This window comes from Typopeltis vanoorti, chromosome 9, assembly GCF_054136105.1.
Source record: "Typopeltis vanoorti isolate ZY-2024b chromosome 9, IOZ_Tvanoo_1.0, whole genome shotgun sequence".
NCBI lineage: Eukaryota > Metazoa > Arthropoda > Arachnida > Uropygi > Thelyphonidae > Typopeltis > Typopeltis vanoorti.
Genome location: NC_143557.1, coordinates 43,025,364 through 43,046,103, shown reverse-complemented (window position 1 = coordinate 43,046,103; position 20,740 = coordinate 43,025,364). Strand labels below are relative to the sequence as shown.

The 20,740-nt window shown below is 36.4% G+C and overlaps 1 protein-coding gene across 1 annotated transcript in view; it reads left to right on the top strand.

Annotated features, from left to right (window-relative positions):
* Positions 1-20,740, top strand: part of LOC150103009 (uncharacterized) — a 140,573-nt gene that overhangs the window by 78,514 nt on the left and 41,319 nt on the right. Inside the window, exons 6-8 of the mRNA XM_090397873.1 lie at positions 6,852-6,977; positions 9,613-9,708; positions 17,807-17,885. Of these exons, the coding sequence (XP_090253999.1) occupies positions 6,852-6,977; positions 9,613-9,708; positions 17,807-17,885 (301 nt within the window). The remainder of the gene's footprint in view (positions 1-6,851; positions 6,978-9,612; positions 9,709-17,806; positions 17,886-20,740) is intronic.

The following is a 20,740-nucleotide window of genomic DNA, read 5'->3' as shown; positions in this document are numbered from 1 at the left end:
GACCTTATGGACATTAACTAATCCTCTAACTATGGAATCTGACTATACTGCTATCCTCGGGTGATGTTAGATGTTTAGTTTCCACTAAACATCTAACATCACTATTTCATTTTTCATTTCAATAACTGTTCCATGGAATCTTGTATCAACAATTTCACTCTCTGTCACTCCTGCAGTCTCATTACCTATCATTCTACTGCACCTTACTTCCGTTTCCTTATTTATACTTTCTTTTGCTCCCTTATCCCTAACTTTCACTTACACATTCTTGCATTCTTTCACTACCTCAGTTTCACTAGCTTTCATTTCATTTCCTTTTCTTTCATTTACTCCATCTTCTATCTTTTCAGTCTATTTCTCATTCATTGCCTCATTGTCTAATAATATATCACACTTCCTACAAATCCATACCTTTTCTTGTCTCCCATTCTCTCTCTCTCTCTCTCTCCAGAAACATATCTCATGCATGCCACCACACATACATATTACGTTAATGACATCTAATCATTTTTAAAGAGTCTATGTTGTTAATGCCATTTGATTTTCACGGCGCTCACCTAGTTGCACCAATCGATGCCCATGTGGTTGACCTCGTAAGTACTGCCGCTGTTACATTTAAAGAAGGCAGTTTCAACTAAAAAATCACATAGGAATCATGCAGACACACTTTGTTATCAAAACATAAATCACTCAAAATAGCACTTATCTTCCAGGAGCTCTTTCCAACACTGCACAACTTACAGGCCTCTAGTGGCCATTAGCTGAATTAAATTTATTCAACATTTATTCATCATGTAAAATCTGTGTTTTATTGTTGCTGTCATTTACATTTTGAAGTCAAGCTCCTAGGTAATTAAAACCATTAACTTGTTCACTGATTTTCTGATTAAGTGTTAGCTGTATATCTTCTAAGCGTCTCTTAGTTTTCATTATCTTTATTTGTATTTCTAGTCACATTATAATTTCTGTAGGTTTCTTATAATTTTGCAAGCTTACATTGGAAATCTGATTTGTTATCTGTTATAATTATTATATCGTCTGTGTATATGATATGCTTTTACTCCTTTTGTTGGGACAATGGTTCTTTAGTAAGTTTTTGGACGAAAATGTTGACCTACTGCACTTGTATTCTGATGTTAATTTGAAACGAATCTTAGTGTTTCAAAGTCTATGTTTTTCTTTGTTAATATTTGAATACGTTTTTCTCTATTGACAAAATAAAATGCTTTTTTAAAATATACAAAACAGCAATAGGGGTCTCTACTCTTCTCCCATGCAATTTCAACCAGACTGTGAAGATTAAAGATATAATTAATTATTGAATTGTTTTCTTCTAAAGATATCTAATTCTTTTTCTGTTACCTGTTCATCAGAATTATTTAGACAATTCTGCATTATTTTTCCAAAGATTTTGAAGAGTGGCAAAAGAATAGTAATCAGTCTATAATTATTACATATTCTAATCATGATCTTTTTTAAATATAGGCAGGATTTTCTAAACATTTGGGATAGTCCTGTTGAAAAGAATGTTATAGAAAAGTTTGGTCAGTTGTTTAATTAGATAAAATCCGCCATTGTTACCGAGTGGGTATTTCATCAATTCCAGGTGCTTTGGATGATTTTGTTTGATTAACAGAAAGTATTACTTCTTCCTCTAGGATTATCAGTGCTGTTTCTTTCTCACTGGTGGATATATATGGATGAAAGCGTTCTTCTTTAAAGATATTAGTGCAGCAGCAAATTTTAAAGAACACAGGTTTGAATCCTGTCTAAAATGTGAAGAACCAGTATTGTTGTGTCGTGAATAAACTAAGAAATGTTTTAAAACGAATTATTCAGGACACAACTTTATTTAAACATGGACAGAGAATGTGGCATGTTGGCAATAGATTAGAAAGATAACTTTATGTATATAAATCAAAATTAAGAGCAAGAAATTGTACAAAAATGTATAGAAATGTTTGTAAAACCTAACCTGTAATGCATGTGGGTCAGATATAGGAATTAATTAAAGCTGTTAATTCTATTTAAGAACCCCATTTCTTGTATTATAAAGTAGCAAAGCCTGTGATCCAGAGTTCAAGGATCACCTTTAACTGTCCTGTGTTACACATACCAAAAGAGGGGGGGGGAAGACAGTTATAGGAAAGAGAAACTAAAGCGCCTTCCAAGAATAACACAGCATGTGCATGTGCGATGTAATAGAAGGAGCTGGATGCCATGACGTAAACCCACATGACTGCGTAGGCGGGTATCGTGATAGCCGAGAAGAGAGCGAAAACAAAAAGGCCAAGCAAACCCCACTCGAGGCTTTTTTTGGGTTCCTGTTTCCTGACCTCTCGGACGTGGGTCCAGTCCGCTCCGACAGAGAAGTTCCTGGCTGGCCGTGGAAGGCATTGGTTCATCTGTCGCAGTGTTTGAGAACGGCCTAGCTACCTCCTGAGACTAGGCTAGCTGTGCGATGTCGTGCGACAGAGGAACCAAGCAGAAGCCGTCCGTTCTGGCTATGCTCCCGAGCCATATCCCCTTTCCTGCCGAGGTCCTAACCGTATAGTTGATCAAAGGTGATCAGATGAAAAGCAAAGTGAAGAAGTCTTGATGACCAGACAAGGCAAGAAGAAAGGCATAGCATCGATACAGAAATGGTAAAGTAGACTTTTGTATTGTGATTTCCAGTTAAGAAAGAGTGTGTTTCCCCAAGAAAGTTTGTGAAGTGGACTAATTTTATGGAACTTTAAGAACTATCTGCAACTTGGCCCAGGCCCTTTTTGTTCGAGAATTATCTGCCTAACAAGGCCATGTTTATTCTACAGGAATTAATAGGGAATATGTAGAATGATATAACCAATGACCACGTGAATGTAAAAGGTGTGTTAGATATCAATAAGATAATGTTAAGATACTTGTAATGGTGGTCTATGCAAGTTTATTTGTATGTTTTGTATATTAGTGTTGAACCAAGGATCTTACTTGAGAATAATTCAGATTGATTTGTAATAATGCTTACTTGTATGGTTTCTCTATTTTATTAAACATGTTTCTTAGTATATGGATATGGACATAAGAAACAGATGGAAAATATACTTTGAGGGACTTTTGAATGAGGAAAATACAAGGACTCACAGAGGAGATGGGAAGCCTTCTGAGGGGATGGTGCAGAACATCAGTAGAGTGAAAATGACGGAGGCAATGAAGAGGATGAGGAATGGAAAATCGGTGGGCCCCGACAGAATTCCAGTGGAGGCATGGAAGGCACTGGGGGAAGAGGGAATTGACCTGCTGTGGGACTTGTTCATGAAAGTTTGCCAACAGGAAAATATACCTGAGGAATGGAGGGAGAGTACTCTTGTCCCCATCTACAAGGGTAAAGGGGATGCACAAGACTGTAAAAATTACAGGGGAATAAAGTTAATGTCCCACACAATGAAAATCCTAGAAAGGGTTCTGGATGGTAGATTGAAGAAGGAGGTGGAGATTGCATAGGAACAATTTGGCTTCATGCCTGGTAGATCAACAACAGATGCTACCTTTGGGTTATGGCAGATGATGGAAAAGTATCGAGAGAAACAAAGGGAGCTACATCTAGCATTTATTGATCTGGAGAAAGCATACAATAGAGTGCCAAGGCAAGAAGTCTGTAGGTGTCTGAGGGAGAAGAAGGTTCCGGAGAAATATGTCTGGTTGGTGAAGGAGATGTACAGAAATGTGAAGATAAGTGTTCGGACCTGTCTGGGACAGACAGAACGTGTTCAAGTAACAGTCGGCTTGCATTAAGTCCATTTCTGTTTAACATTGTGATGGAGGAGGTGAAAGAAGATGCGCCTTGGACAATGTTGTATGCAGATGACATCTTGCTGTGTGCAGATTCAAGAGAAGAAGCATGAACTAAACTGGAAAGATGGAGAAAAGTACTGGAAGAGAGAGGTATGAGCCTGAGCAGAAGTAAGACAGAGTATATGTGTTGCACAGTGGGCAGCGGCGGACAGGAGACAAATCTGGAGCTGGAAGGAAATGTCATCAGGAAGGCGAGAGACTTTAGATACTTAGGTTCAACAGTAGAAGAAGATGGAGGAGCTGAGAAGGAAGTGGGATGCAGGATACAAGTGGGTTGGAGGAACTGGAGGGAGATGGCTGGAGTGTTATGCGATAAGAGGGTGCCGATCAATCTGAAAGACAAAATCTATAGGACAGTAGTGAGGCCAGCTATGACATATGCTATAGAAACTGTGGCCCTGAGGGAAAATAACATCAGCAGGATGGAAGTAGCAGAGATGAGAATGCTTAGGTGGATGTGCGGTGTGACCACAAAGGATCGTCTGAGAAATGACTACGTCTGGGGAACAGTGAAAGTTACGATTTTAGGAGCGAAAATACAGGTGGCAAGGTTGAGATGGTTTGGTCATGTGATGAGGAGGGAGGACGAATATGTGGGAAGAAGGGTCATGCAGATGGATGTGCAAGGAAGGTGGAAGCGTGGGCAGCCAAAGAAGAGATGGAGGGAGCTGGTAGAAGAGGATTTGAGGATGAAGAACTTGGGTGTGGCGACAGCCCAAGATTGGAAGGTGTGGAGGAGACTTATCATCAACAATGACCCCACTTAAGTGGGAGAAGCTGCAGAAGAAGAAGAAGATTAAACATGTTTCTTAGTACCTGCCTGACATGTTGTTAATATATGAATTCAAACAGCCGCTCATAAAAACATTGACGAACTTAGCGGGAAGAACCCACGTGTATAATTAAGCAAGGGAGCCACGACTGCATGCAAGTACTTAGAGTACTGAACATAAGTTTTATTGTAGTTTAATCATTGTGTACCATTCTGATAGAGCCATCCTGGTTAAGAGTCACATCTATCCTAGGTATTGGCTGGCGCAGTTATAATATAAATTTTGTCAATGTTTATCAGATGGACTCTTTTAGAATGATGTGTAAATGGTCACGTCCCACACAAGGACAAAGTCCTAAACACTAAGTAACCTGACGTGGTTAAATGATAAAGAGGCCAGTAGGACTGCTTATTGAAAAGGGGGAGATTTAAAGAAAGAACGGAATAAGTGTAGTGTGTCCAAAAAACTAGATAATTATATTCGGGAATAAGAGATAAGTTTAACAGTGAAGTAATAAGAATAAACATCACATAAACACCCTAAATTAAAATAGGGTCGTAACAGTATGGAGGTGGCTAGGTTTTTCATTCTGCGAAGCAAGCAGACAGAACAGAACACACAATATACAGGCAGAGCAGACGATGCAGATAGATAGGATTGATTTCCTGATAGCTACTTATTATTATTATTATTTGACACCTCCAGGGAGTCCAAGGACTCATCGAGGGAGGGCACCTGCTCTACAGCTCTGTCTTCACTATTCAATCCACCAACTCACCGCAACTACACCAATGCCATCTACCCCCGACCACCACCACCACTAGTATTTTCACAGAGAAGACAAGTTACTTAACCAAAGCAAGCTTAACATCAACTGCAAAAGGAAGAAGTAGAGATGCACTGAAACTCACAAGAAATGGTAACACAGCCTCCCTATCGATTAATCTGTGAAAGAAATATGAAATAACAAAAATATTACATATGTAAGATGTCCAGACAACTCACTTAATGGGAGGAAGTAAGCTGGTTATATAACTCCATTAATTTGCATTGTCATATAATGGAAATAGATAGTGCATGAAAATATGCACACTTCTGTGCATAATATTTTATGTTGCTGTATTGTGAGACATGCATCCACAAAGAGAGAGATGGGAATAATACCAGAAAGAGAGATGAGCATTTGGGGGCCAGTGGTTTCTCTTGAAGTATGAGGTCATTTTAAGTTAATTTATTTTTTATTATCTTAAAAACAAAATAGACAACATGAAATTCTATAAAAATAATCATTACGATGATTATTTTTATAGAATCTCATCGAAAAATAACTCTTTACGATGACTTAGTCTTCAAGAATGTCTCCTGCTGTGACTGCCATCCTTCAAAGAAAAATAAGGTTAAATTTGTTATTCAAGTTTTCTTTGTCTTATACAGTTGTGTTACATGTTTAAAACATATAGTATATCTACCTGTGTGCAGGAATAGGAGAATATTGTTTTGTTTCCTTAGTGATTTCTTTTCATTGCCTGAAGGCAACATCCTATATTTATTATTTAGTAGGATTTCACCTACTTTACATTTCTTCATTTCAGAAGTTGATGGTTCCTATCAGCCATCAGTACCTTATTACTTGATAAATGAGGTGGATCAAAAGCTGATTGTACTAAATAAAAACTTGGGGAGAATATACTAGCTTTTTTCAGAAATCATTGCTTTATTCTTGATTTAATCTCACCTTCATTTGTGTGTGTTTGGCTCAGTGACCTGTCATGCCCAAGTAACTTTGCTTCATAAAGCTAATTAAAGGCATGATATGATGGGGAAATTCATTCTTTTGCATCACCTTATTAATTGCTTGTGTTCTTCAGCTAGTTTATCATCCTCCTTAGAGTTGGGCTAACTCACCCTTGTAAAGATTCTTTGTAACCTGAAAATATTCTATTTGTGGTGTATGCAAAATTTTCTAGAGACAAATTTGAGTGGGTCTGATATTTCCATGAGGAGAAAACTCTTTTGAATTAATTTTTGGAAAGTTCTACCCCCTCTATCTGTTAACAATACAAATTGATTATCAAGAAATCTTTGAAAATGTTTGTTCTATATTGAGGAGTATATATCACATGTAATTCTGTTGTATATAAGAAATATCAGCCATTCTTAATGGAGAGGTCTTACTGCAGATCTCTTTCTGTGTGTATTTTGTTGTGTTGTGTACTTGTTTAATTTGTATTGTATTGATTATAGGCTGTGTGAGCAGTTATTTCCTCGTTTGAGAACAAATGGTGATTTAGAAACCATATGGCAGACTTTCAAACAGTGGAAAGACATCTCTGAACTAGAAATGGTGAAGACATTGCAGTATTGTTTAAGGTAATATAAAATATGTTATATTTATGCTTAAAAACATGTAATCTATTTAAAGGTGATTTTTTTTTTTTATTGCTTAGGTGAATTTATAAAAATATTTTTGTGATGGGGAGGAGGAAGAGAATGATACAAGCCATAATAATATGCCAGTTCTCTTTCATTGGGGGGGGGTCTTTAGATTATTGGAAACTCATAACATAATGCAGAAACATTTATCATAAAAAAAATTAATATTACACATGTTTTTAGCAATGTTTAAAGCCATCCTTACATAGAAAATATTTACATTTAACTGTTTAGTATGTTTGTCAAAAAACAAATATACTAAACAGTGATAGTATCTTGTTTACAAAACTTGCAGAATATTTATCTTGATTTATTTTACAGTGAGTTGCTTATTATCCATTCCAATTCCCTATCACTAGTAGGATAGGGAATTGGCAGAACTTTTTTCTAACCAGAAGTATTTATGGAAATAGCTACAGAATGCAACTTACTTAAAGTGAAATTGTTCGGTGTTTCATTCTCCATCTTTATGTTGGGAGGAGCATAAACATACCAACTAGAGGCAGACAACAATAACTATGATTCAACTAAGTTTTTATCAGAATAAATTGGCACAGGTATTCAAGCATGCACAGTTAACAACTTTTCACTGGTGAAAAAGAAAACAGTTGCATTAAACAGTTAAGTGAATTCAGTGGAAAAGTTAAGTGGAAAAAGGCTATCAGTGTTACTCTACTTATAGCTAGTCTAATGTAGCTCACTTCAGAAGAGAGAGGGGAAAAAACAACCGTAATGTTTAAATAGCTTTAAAATTCATGAGAAGTCTCTTCAGTTACATCAGCTGTCGACTTTCTACAAAGATAATTTGATAATTAATTATAATTAAATTGTTTGTCTGTTTAATTTACAGGTGCTTTGAATTATTAATATTGTCTTGTGATGAATTGCATAAACTCATCATGAAGTTCCTGTTATATATTATATACCCTCAGTGGGGGGGCATTCAAGATACTATTATACCATATGATTAAGTATTACCAGCTTTCTATCAAACAATTTTCCTCCAAATTAATCTTATTTATCAAGATCCACCATTGTTAGATCTTATGTTTTGTTCTTCAAAGTCACTTTTAACTGCATCAGTTCACTTTCACTTAGATTTTGGTCATCTTCTTGATCTTTTTCTTGGCATCAAATATTTGCCAACCTTTCCTCTCCCATTCTGTTTAAATGACCATACTAGCTTAGATTTGCTCTGCTTAAACATTTTGCTAACATTATCATTTCTAATATCATTATTTTTAATATATTTTGCTGTTGATCTCAAATTTATATCCAGGGTTTGTAGTCCTTGATCAAGTGCACAAGTTTAGCTTGGTTTGAACTCTGTTTTGTATACTAGTGTGGTGTTGCAGCACATTTCTTATTTCATAAAAATTTAATCAGTTGGCTTCCCCACTATACCAGTTTGCTTATTCTGTGGTCTGTTTCCATATTTAATTCACCATATTTAGTAAAAATAGTGCTTAATAATTGAAATATTTAACTTGTTCTGTAGGTTCACCATTGAGTTTGCAGTTCATATTTTTCATAATCCTATCTGTTTTCATTTTTCCTTTTCTTGCTGATTTTCATACCAAATCTGTCACTGCATTCGGTATAGAGTCTTGAAGACTTGTAGTGGATTTATTTAAGAGTTAATATTTAGGGAGCCAAGTTGAATCTCTAATTTTGATATCAGATTTCCACATATCCTTCATAATTTGATCTTATTTACATTTATCATTTATAATGTTGTACCCTTTCTTCATCATTACAAGAATTAGAGGAAAAGAATGATGCCAGGTCCTCTTTGTGTAATGTTAGAATGGTGCCATTTGGGTGGAAAAGAGAGTTGGAATCATGGATTCCATTTAGCACTTGACTTTCAACATCAGATTTGGATTGGTTGGTGATCTTTTTTTGCCTGCTACCTTATAGGATGCTGGAGATTTGGTTTCAAGTTATGATATGATGAATAATATGCTAAATATAGATGAATAACAGTAGTGAGAGTTTACATAAAAAACTTATTGTTTAATACCGACCGTATACATATGGTCAGTATTAAACAAAAAGTTTTTTATGCTTAACTTTCAAACGACCAAATATGCTTAATTTGAAGTGAGAGTTTACATTTGCTGATTTTACATTAAATCATCTCTGTGTGCATTGAAACTTAGTAGTCAGTTACTTATTAATCTTTATTGCCTTTAGCATGAGTTGCTTTCAAGTCTGACTGCTAAAGTCACAATTGTACATGTTAAGTATTGTGGCAGTATTGAAGCAAGTTAGAGGTTATGACATTGTTAGTTTCAACTTTTAAGATTCCACTCACAGCATTGTTTATACTTAGAAATTGCCATTAAAATGATGGATATGTATTATCCCTTGCAATAATTTTCTAACGACAACTATTTTTTCCTTATTAATGAAATTCTGTTTCCCTGCTATAACACTTTAATTAGACATGTGTCTCTAAAATTGATATATGTTTGTTTTTGAGAGCTTTGTAGGTAATTCATGGTGTATCACTTAAATTGGCATGTCTTAACATACTGTTTATTATATAGCATTTTTTCTTTTTCATTAGTGAAAAAAATGTTCATACAAAATTGAATTATCCTCTTGCATCCAAGAAAGAACTTCCAAAAGGCTGTTCATTTAATAATTACACAGCTTCATTCATGTATCCTTTTCGATGTTATAATTTTTGTTCCCCCCCCCCCCCTTTCCATTGAAAATGTTTATCATAATTAATAATTAACATATTTAGAACAATAAAACTGTTGTAAATGCTGTATGTGTTTTTTTTTTTTTACTACATTTACTTCTGTAATGTTTTTATTAAATGTTTCTTTATATTCTGCTTACTTGCTTAATTAACATATTTGCGGCTCATCACTTGTCTTTCATTAGATGCACTCATGATTCAACTTTGTTGACTGATTTGATTGGATTTGTAATTGTAGACATTCTTTGGTCAACTGAAGGGCATTTTACTATGCTAGATATAAAAAACTTGATTTGATTTTGTTGAGATTTATTATAATCTCCCCAAAATAAATGAATATATGGTAATTACTTAAAACTGCCTCAGAACCAGACAACATCTTTTACATCCTTTGTACTCCACATTTGCTTGCATTACCATTTCCTCCCATGATGAACCAAGTTCATTTGCTAGTCTTTATAGAATTGACTACATATTTTGTAAACAGGTAAAAAAAAAAAAAAAGTAGGGAAAACAAATTTAACCAAAATGCATTTATATATATGCTATGACTGACTGCATTATAATTTTTCAGAGTGAGGTGGAGGGAGGTACCAGTAAGTGATAGTCACTGAAATAAACTTGGGAACAAATCTCACTCTGTCATTAGCAGAATTCAAGATTAGTTGGCACTCAACATAAGAAGCATCAGCAGAAAAGAAATGGAACTAGCAGAAGAATTAGATAAGTACCAGATTGACATAATAAGTATTACTGAAATGATGAAGATAAAAGCAGGGGAGAGATTTTCTAAGTGACAAATACAAGATATTATATTCAGACCATAATGATCAGGAAAAAGAAGTAGCTGTCTATTCAGCATTAAATACTAGAATAATTTCCTTATTTAGTGTATGAAAGAAATACAAGAAATTATTGAGCAAAACTATATACAGACTAACAGTTCAGTTAACCAGTTGATAGCACTATCTGGGAGTGAATGCATGTTACTGAGGTTTCTGGGGAAGAGATATATGGGGCAATCATCAGTAATATGATGCATAGTCTGCACAGCACCACACATGCAAAAAGGTGACTGTGAAATTCCTCACAGGTGTAATAAGTGTGTACAGTAGCTTATTCAGTCCTAAATCTGTTTATCTGACTCCAGAGATGTGAAGATAGATTGAATCCTGGCAGTTTGATAGGTGTATCTAGGATCAGGTACTTGTTTGAGTTTGTAGTTCGTTACAGAGTCTTATCACTAGGGACCATCATCTGGTAATTCTGCAAGCTGTATGGGAGATCCAGTGGCAAGGTGGGGCACTGGAGATTAAGAGATATCTTGATGTGTAGGAAGATACGTGTTATTTCTCATTTTCTTTATTTCTTTGATGATGGTTTCTTTTCTTCTGGAACATGGAGGAGTGATGTGGGAAAGAACAGGTAACCATGGGAAAGGAGTAGATCGTAAGGTACCAGAGATGGGTCTCGTTTTAATGATAAGCTGCATGTCCACGAAAGTTGTGTGACTTGGGCTCCAAACTGGTGAACAATACTTTGCAACAGGGAAGACTAGAGCCAGAGTTGCTGTTCTAAGAGTTGAGGCATTACAACTAAGTTGTGCCTGTCAGCATGTTGATGATATTGTTCCTAGCAGATATCTTTAACTTAGTTTATTCCAAATGTTTTTGGTAAGTTAGACTATGATAAAGTATGATGCCAAAGTAATAAGAGTTACTTTCATGTATTAGAGTCCTGTTGTAGAAGTTTATTTTTAGTTTTCTCTGAGCCTCATGGTTATTTAGGTGAAAAGCATAAACAACAGTTTTTGCTGGGATTAGGAGATAGTCCCCAGTAGTCTATGTCTTAGAGATTTGAACAGCAGAATGGGAAATGATTATCAGAATTAGAAGTTTTTGGAAAATTTGGAGACAGGAGCAAAGCTATTAATAATGGTAAGTACCTGCTGGATTTCTTTTCAGGACATTACTGACACCACTAACAACATAAAGATTGTATGTCACAGAGAAGATGAAGAAGGAAATAAGGAAAGTCTCATTGATTGATAACGGTATCTTTACATTTACATAGTATACATAGAATTTGAAACAGGAAGTGATGACCATTTAGTTTTGAGCAAGATAAAATTAAATATTTTATTGAAAAGAAGATTGTATAAGAAAGTCTTGAAAGTTGAGCAGCTTTCATAGGTGAGCTATACTAGGTATAGCTTTCATAGGTATGCTCTCAAATACATAAATACTAGTCAAGAAAAAATTAGAGTTTTAAAACAAGAACCAAACCCTGAAGATTCATTGGAAGATCATGAAGAAAAACTTGATTATTTAGCCAGTGAAAGAGAGCATTATGGTAAGGTTGTCTGCAAGGACAGAAAAATCAGAACTCCATGGACGCAGAAATTAGAGGCAAAGTGTGTCAAAAGTTACTGGCAAATAAGTCTTTATATGCTCTGAAAGAATACAGAGAACAATGTAAGAAAGTGATGCAAAGAACTAGCTAAACAAATTATGCAAGGACTGGTAAGAAATGGGGGTGTTTAAGAGTCAAAGCTGTATAACTGAGAGGAGACCTCCACATATCCTTTAAAGGAATGCAGAGAACCGACCAGTGCTTCTGACCTAACGTCCAATCCGCACCTTCTCGTGGTGCACCTTGTTGGGTATCTACCTGGATACTGAACGAACGAGGATGGGCTGGCAATTTGGGATTTGACCGACCAAATTATATTCCTATTGGCTTAAATCAATATACAAAATGATGGTACAACATGACAAAATTTCATGCCAGCTGGGGCGTCATCCGGTTAAACAAAGCCCCCACTGTTTTCTCCAGGGAACCAGGGCGAACAGCGAAAAGTCAGCTACTGGAACAAATTTGAAAGCACACCCCAACTCAACATCACCAGAGTTAAAGATCGGTACTATCAACATAAGAAGCCTGAATGGCAAAGAAATGGAGCTAGCTGAGGAATTCGATAAGTACCAGATCGACATAATAGCAGTGACTGAAAAAAAAAAGACAAAAACTGGTGAGATCTTTATGAGCAATAAATACAAAATGTTATATTCAGGAAATGACAATCAAAGAAAAGAAGGATTAGCCATAGTATTCAACACAAAATACAAGGCTAATCTTCTTAAATGGCAGGCAGTCTCAAGTAGAGTAATGTGGTCAGATATGAGAATGGGGAACTGGACAATGAAACTTATTTGTGCCTATGGTCCCACAGAAGGTGCTACTAAGGTAGAAGTGGAGGAATTTTTTGAGGCTTTAGAAAAAGCAACTGACAATGAAAAAGGAAAAGTTGGTCCTTGTTGGGGATCTAAATAGCAGAGCAGGAAGTGATTGTCAGACATACAAAAATGTTTTGGGGAAATTTGGAGAAAAGAGCAAAGCTAATAATAATGGCAAATACCTGTTGGATTTCTGCTCAGGACATGGACTGGTTATTACTAACACCATGTTCCAACATAAAAATGTGCACAAATTCACATGGAGAGAAGAAGCAAGGAGTAAGAAAGGTCTCATTGACTATGTTATTGTTGATAGTGATGTTTTCTCCCTGGTGCAGGACACCAGAGTGTACAGAGGATTTGAAATTGGAAGTGATCACTATTTAGTCTTGAGCAGGATAAAATTGAATTTCATATTGTATAGAATAATATGTAAAAAAGTTTTAAAGCAAATAACAGTTGAGCAGCTCTCAGATGTGAACTGCAGACTAAAAAAAAGAAGCTTATAAATGGAGGAAAGAGTGCCGTAAAAGGAGTTAGAAATGATAAAGGTGACATGAAAATGGGAGACAAAGATATCCTTGTAGTATGGAGTAATTACTTTGAAAAACTGCTAAATGAAACAACCAGTGATAAAAAACACTCAACAAGCATACAGTCAGGAATACATATCCATAATTGAAGTAGAAAAAGCCATCAAAGGCTTGAAATGTTGAAAGGCAGCAGAAGTAGATGATATTCGACCAGAAATGCTGACGTATGGTGGTATAGAAGTCTTACAGTGACTGCACTGCATAGTTCAGAAAGCCTGTAGAGGGGGGGGGGGGGCGAATTCCTGATGATTGGAGTAGAGCTCTAATAGTACCCATATATAAAAAGGGAAATAAAACTAAATGTGAGAATTACAGAAGTATTTCCCTACTGAGTGTTCCTGGCAAGATCTATGCAAGTATACTTGAGAAGCGGTTGAGAAGAATTGTGGAAGAAAAGCTTGGTAAAGAACAAGCTGGATTCAGGCAAAATAGAGGCTGTCAGGATCAGATTTTCACTTTACGACAAATAGTTGAGAAAGCATGGGAATATAACAAAAATCTGTATTTAAGTTTTGTCGATCTGGAAAAGGCATATGACAAGGTGCTAAGAGAGAAGCTATTCAATATGCTACAGTTATATGGTGTCAATGGGAAATTATATCTAGCAATACTTAGTCTTTATTTGAGTTGTAAGTCAGAAGTTAGAATTGAAGGAAGTACAGGAAGATGGTTTAATGTTAAATCTGGTGTGAGACAAGGATGTACATTATCCCCTCTGTTATTCATTATCTATATGGATCACATTATTAGTATTAAACATGATATCAGAATTGGAGATGTTAATGTCAGCTCTTTGCTTTATGCGGACGATGTTATACTTCTAAATAAATTCGCTACAAGTTTGCAAGATTCCCTGACTAAATCGAATAACTGTTGTAATAGATATGGTATGAAGGTCAGCATTAAAAAGAAAAAAACAATGAAAATAGGTAGAATTGTCGAAAATGTCAACTGTGTTGTGAACGGGGAACCTGTGGAACAAGTAAAACATTTCAGCTACTTAGGCACGATTTTTAGTGAAGATGGTAAATTAAATATGGAAATAGACAACAGAATCAACAAAGCTGGTATGGTAGGAAGTCAATTGAATAAATTCATATGGAATAAGAGAGAAATTAGTCGGAACACTAAATTAGCTGTATACTTCAAACCAGTTTTAACTTATGGATCTGAGAGCTGGGTCAGAAGTAAAACACTTGACCAAAGACTGGATACCGCAGATATGAGAGTTCTGAGAAAGATGGCATGAATAGATGGCATCAATGGCAATATCATATTAAAAACGAGGATATTAGGAAAGAACTTGACATCGTCAGCATCCAGGAATGCGTTAGCAGAGCTAATCTCAGGTGGTATGGTCACTTAAACAGAATGGGCGAAGAAAGATTAGCAGAACAAGTGTTCTCTGCCAAGTTGGCAGGAAAATGACCACCCGAGGTTTTGGATATATTCTATCCAGCGAGTCCTTGGCCTTCCGTGTTTCATCCCATCCTCTAGCAAAGAGGGCCTGCTGGGGGAGCCTCTTGTGGCATTCTGCCCAGGTGCCTGTACCATCGTAACTGTGATCTCTCAACACGGAGAAGCAGCGGTTGAGTATTGAGGGTTTCCCGAATTGCAGAACTTCTGACCCTATCTAGTCTTGTTAGCCCTGCAACCACTTCAAGGACCTCATTTCTGCTACTTGGATTTATGTCCGCATTCTTTCGGTCATTACCCAGCTCTCATGACCATAGTTGAGGATGGGGACATAGACTGTATTGAAGACTGCCAGCTTTGCCTTCTGGCTTAACTCTTACTTCAGTACTACCAAACGGCCAAGCTCCCGCAATATTGCGCTTGATGATCCAATTCGAGTATCTAGCTCTGTGCCACACTTTCCATCACTCATGAATATGGACCCAAGGTATTTAACATGTTCATTGCCAATCAAACGATATCGCGTGATGCGAGTTCTCACCAAGTGGCCGATCACGTGTTATCGCATGGACGTCGCTAACTAAATAAAAATAAAAAAATAAAAAAAATTTGGCCGCCACATGAAATTCCAATTTTCAACTTGGCAGTGAAAGTGTTAAACTTCTCCACCTGCCTCAGTGAGACTCCACTTGCATGTAGAATGCACTGGAATGGTTGTCTTGAGATCACAAATGTTTCTGTTTTGACCACACTGATCTTCATCATGGTTTCTGCACAAACAGCTATAAACCTATCCAGGATCCACTGGAGGTCATCTGTGGCAGATCTAAGCAGAACTAGGTCATCTGTAAAAATCAGATGTCCAATGCTACATCCTCCAATTCTGACACACTCACTGCCTCGGCTGTGCCTATCAATCCAGTCCATAAATATTATGAAAAGGAGGGGACAGAACACACCCTTGGCAGAGACCAACTGAGACTGTGAAAGATTCAGACTTTGTGCCTGTTTACCTTGACACAAAACTCCAGGCATTCATACAGGGACTTGATGGCAGCTAATAGTTGGCCATCCAATCCATACTCCTGTGCTACTTGCCAAAGCTTATCCCAAGGAACATGGTCATATGCCTTCTCCAAGTCCACAAAACCTGTAAACATTCTTGGCATATTCCCAAGATTTTTCAAAGACTTGCCTTAAAGTGAAGATTTGGTCATTTGTGCTTCTACCAGGACGAAAGCCAATTGTTCTTTTGTTCTCCTTTTGGAACTTTGACTCAACTATACTCCTGTACCTTATTTCCAAATACCTAGCATATACTTTCCCAGCAGAGAGAGATGTCAGACTACACTCGAGTCAGCCAGAGAACATCATCTCGGTTTAAGGCTTTTAGTATTTCGGGCTGAATTTCATCATCACCAGCAGCCCTGCCTGATTTCAGCGATTTTATTGCAAATGGACCTATTCTGCTGTGAGACTAGTCATCGCCCCAATCTGCACCTCTTGGATGTCCACAGCTGCCTGGCCACCTGTGTTAAGAAGGCTCTCAAAGTATTCGCTCCATCTGTGGAGGATATTCTTGTTGGTTGTTAAAAGTGCACCATCAGAGCCTTAATTGCCCTTGCTGTACATGATTTCCTCCCTTGAAGGTAGCAGATGGTCTGCCAAAATACATTGTTTGCATTTGCATAGGATGCGTCTAATCTTTCTCCAAAGGATTCCCAAGCCCTCTGATTTGCTGTCTTTACTGCCTCAGCAGCAGCTTTTCGTGCCTCAGTGGAAACGCATCTCAGGTGATCTTACCCTAAGCCATGTTAGGTAGGCCTCCTTTTTTGCCCGGACAGCTTTCTGGACCTCTTGGTTCCACCAAGGTGTCCTTTTCTCACTGCCCTTCACTACGCTGAGCCATTTTTTGCCACAGCATGATGATAGTGCAGAGGCAGTGACAGCTGTTCTGAACAACTCCCACTCCTCCTCCTCCTCAACATCTGCAGTATGTTTGAGAATCTCTTTGAACCTGGAGGAGATGTTATCTGTAAATTCTTCCTCACAGTCTCATTTTTCAATGCCTCTCATTTCACTCGGTATGGCTGCTTAGGTCTACCAGCATTGATGGTAGCATTTGATTTCTGTAGCCGTAGAATGCAGACAACAAGGTGGTGGTCAGTTGACAGTTCTACCCCTCTCTTCACACGAACGTCCAGTACTGAGGAAAATAGGTCTGCTGAGACTATAAAGAAGTCAGTCAGAGACCTTTGTCAAAGTGTATCCCTGTACCAGGTATACTTATGGACTTCTCAGTGCTGGAAGAAGGTATTCATTGTGGACAAGCTGTTTATACTGCAGAAGTCCAATAATTTCAACCCATTCGTGTTAAGGTGAGGGTTCCCCCCCCCCCATCCATGTCTGGTCATCTTTTCCAACATGTGCATTGAAGTCACCCATTAGCAGGACTGGTTCCATGTCTGCCATTTTCCTGTACTCATACAACAAAATTCTCAGGCATAAATCTGCATATTTCTGCATTTTGTGGATGTGAAAATAGGATGTGCACACACACACACACACACTATTCTATTTATTTATTTCCATTTCTTTATTCATTACATGTGAGTAATGCTTGTTAGAAAGCCGCTGTTAAATACCTTTATATCAATCCACGGAAGTCTCAAGATCCGTAACATGATATTGCCATGTGTGAGTGGCATAATTATATTTATTAGAATATATTAATATGTACTGTAATTAGAAAAATTTACAAATCTATAATAAAATATCAAAAAGTTAGTTCCTTAACTATTTATGCAGAAACCATATTTTTTGTATGCCTTATACTGATATTATTTTGCAACACCACCTTCAGGAGTTAACTTTTAATGAGGTTATGGTAAGTATTCAATATAAAATCCTGTGTCAATCTCATAAGTCCTTTCTCAGAGGTAATAGATGTAATGTAGTATAATCATATGAGAAATGTTCTTAATGCCACTTACTCCATTTCAGATATCAAGTATTTAAACTGAACTCTCTTCATTGCAGCAGAAATAGTCTTAATTCATAGGGCTTCATCTATACCAAATGACCTGCAGAGGCTTACAATAGTAGTGCAAATAAGGTGAAAACACAAAAGTTACTGCTGATAGCTTTGGCAAGAGACTATAAAGCCTGACTACCACTTATGCAAGTGTTTCTGCCCTGAATCAGTTTTGGTTATGTTGATAATTTTCTTACAGCTATTTTACACTTTGAAACAATTGTAATATGGCTAGTTCTTCTCTTGTACAGTCTTTACATATTCATTTAGAAACAATGCTTAAATAAGGAATGAGAATTGGCACTAGAATGAGAAGTTAATGTTTTTATACCAGTGTCAATTCTCAGTCAGTGATGCATTCTGTGCAATATTAAAAATATCTGAGGGCTGAAAATAATAAGGAAAATTACAGAAATTGCCCCAGCATGCTTATAATTCTTTACAATATGTGGATGAGAGTAGCTGTATGAGTGTTTCCTCCTGTGGAAAAATTGCTGAATTGCCCAGAGGACATAAAAAAGACATCCATAGTAAACTTGGAAGCATCACTAATGAGGGAGAACAGAGTATTTATAGTGGTTCATGTTATCTGGTATTCTGATAGCCATGTGAACAATTTGTTTAAGACCACTATTGATAGCCAACATCCAAGTATCTCTACCTGCTTGATCTGTGAAGTTGAAGAAAAGTCAAATGGTGGTGGTGGTGTGAGTATTAAAAATCACCAAGGAAGGTAATTTCACTGTTAGGAAAGTTGGACTGGAGAAAACTGCTATTGAAAGTAAGGACAGACATAAAGAGTAAAATAAAGTTCAGAATGGTTGGCAGGTGAATGATAAGGAAATTTTAGTCAAAGAAGAATAAAAAGAAAATTCTAAGTTGGAAACCATCTAATGTTGTATTTCAGAGCAAATATATGCACAAGTATCAGCTTCAAAATAGTCAGAGTATGTGTAATGAGAACACTGAGATGAGTCTTGTAAAAGCTGAAATTTGAGTTTTCTCTAAGTAGAGTTATGTATGTAGTTCTAGAGATTTCAGATCAAAGTGAACAAAATTGTAGTTGGAACTGACCATATGTGAGGGTGGTCTGAAAAGTTCTCGGCCTAACAATGAAATAACGAATTTATAATTTCAAAATTATTTTATTTTTCAACATAATCTCCCTTAAGACTAATGCATTTATTCCAGCACCATTATCCATTCCCTGTAGTTATTCTCGGTAAGATGTGCAAAATACCCCTCTACAGCTGCAATCACCTCTTGATTCGAAGAAAAAGCTAACCAGCGAGGAAAAGTTTTAGTTTTGGGAAGAGATAGAAGTCAGAGGGAGCTAAATCTGGGGAATAGGGTGGATATTCCAACAATTCATAGTGCAGAACCCTTAATTTTCACATTGCCAAAACATATTTGTGGGCAGGTGCATTGTATTGATGAAAGATCAATTATTTTTCTGCAAACCGGGTCTTTTATCGCAAATTTTTTCGTCTAGTCTGGCTTAAAGATCAGAATAATATTTGCCAGTTATTGTTTTATCCTTTTCAAGATAATTAATAAGCAAAATGCCTTTTGTGGAAGAAAAGCTTGGTGAAGAACAAGCTGGATTCAGATCAAATAGAGGCTGTCAGGATCAGATCTTCACTTTACTACAAATAGTGGAGAAATCATGGGAATATAACAAAGATCTGTATTTAAGTTTTGTCGATTTGGAAAAGGCATATGACAAGGTGCCAAGAGAGAAGCTATTCAATACGCTACAGTTATATAATATAACTTGATATAATATCAATGGGGCATTATAACAAGCAATACTTAGTCTTTATTTGAGTTATAAGTCAGCAGTTAGAAATGAAGGAGGTACAGGAAGATGGTTTAATGTTAAATCTGGTGTGAGACAAGGATGTACATTATCCCCTCTGTTATTCATTATCTATATGGATCACATTATGAAGGAAAGTGGCATTGTTGTGTCCCATTTGTACAATTTATATTCTATCTAATAATTTCCACTTATCTATGATCTACTATTATCTATGCTCGAGATATCACCAAAAAATTTACTAATACTTAAGTTATTTCTCCCCTTAGTACCCCTAATATTTGTATTATACTGTGCCTTTTGGGATATTTAGTTTGAGATATTATATACAAAAACAAGGAGAAAGAACTAAAATATGTCTGAAAGTGAAACAATTTTGCAGTCGTGACACTTTATCTCGTTTCTTAACGCATTAATTTCCTGCGTGATTAGGTTCGTAATTTTTCAAGTGGTGCATTGGACAGCAATTTCAGACAACTGTTTTATCATTGGACAAAAGGTTTATTAAATTCCTTAACATGGTACAATTCAAATTTTAGTTATTACTCAATTCAATGCTATACTAAATATTTACAAACTGACATTAGCTTATCATAAATAATTAAGCTATGATCCTATAATGGGTATTACGATCATGCTGCCATACACATTCAGCACATAACTTCATATGACATGGACATATAAGATTAATTCATACTGTTTAACTATCCAAACTTAAGTAGATTAACTAAACTTTTTATTATACTAACACATAACTATGACATTTAAACTTTCTTATACAATATAATAAATCAGCTATCAGCTAACGCCTTTTTATTCCCGTATACGGGGAGTAGGCGAGGCCATTTAGCCCTATCTAACTTTTGGAGACTGAGTGGGCAGTTCAATC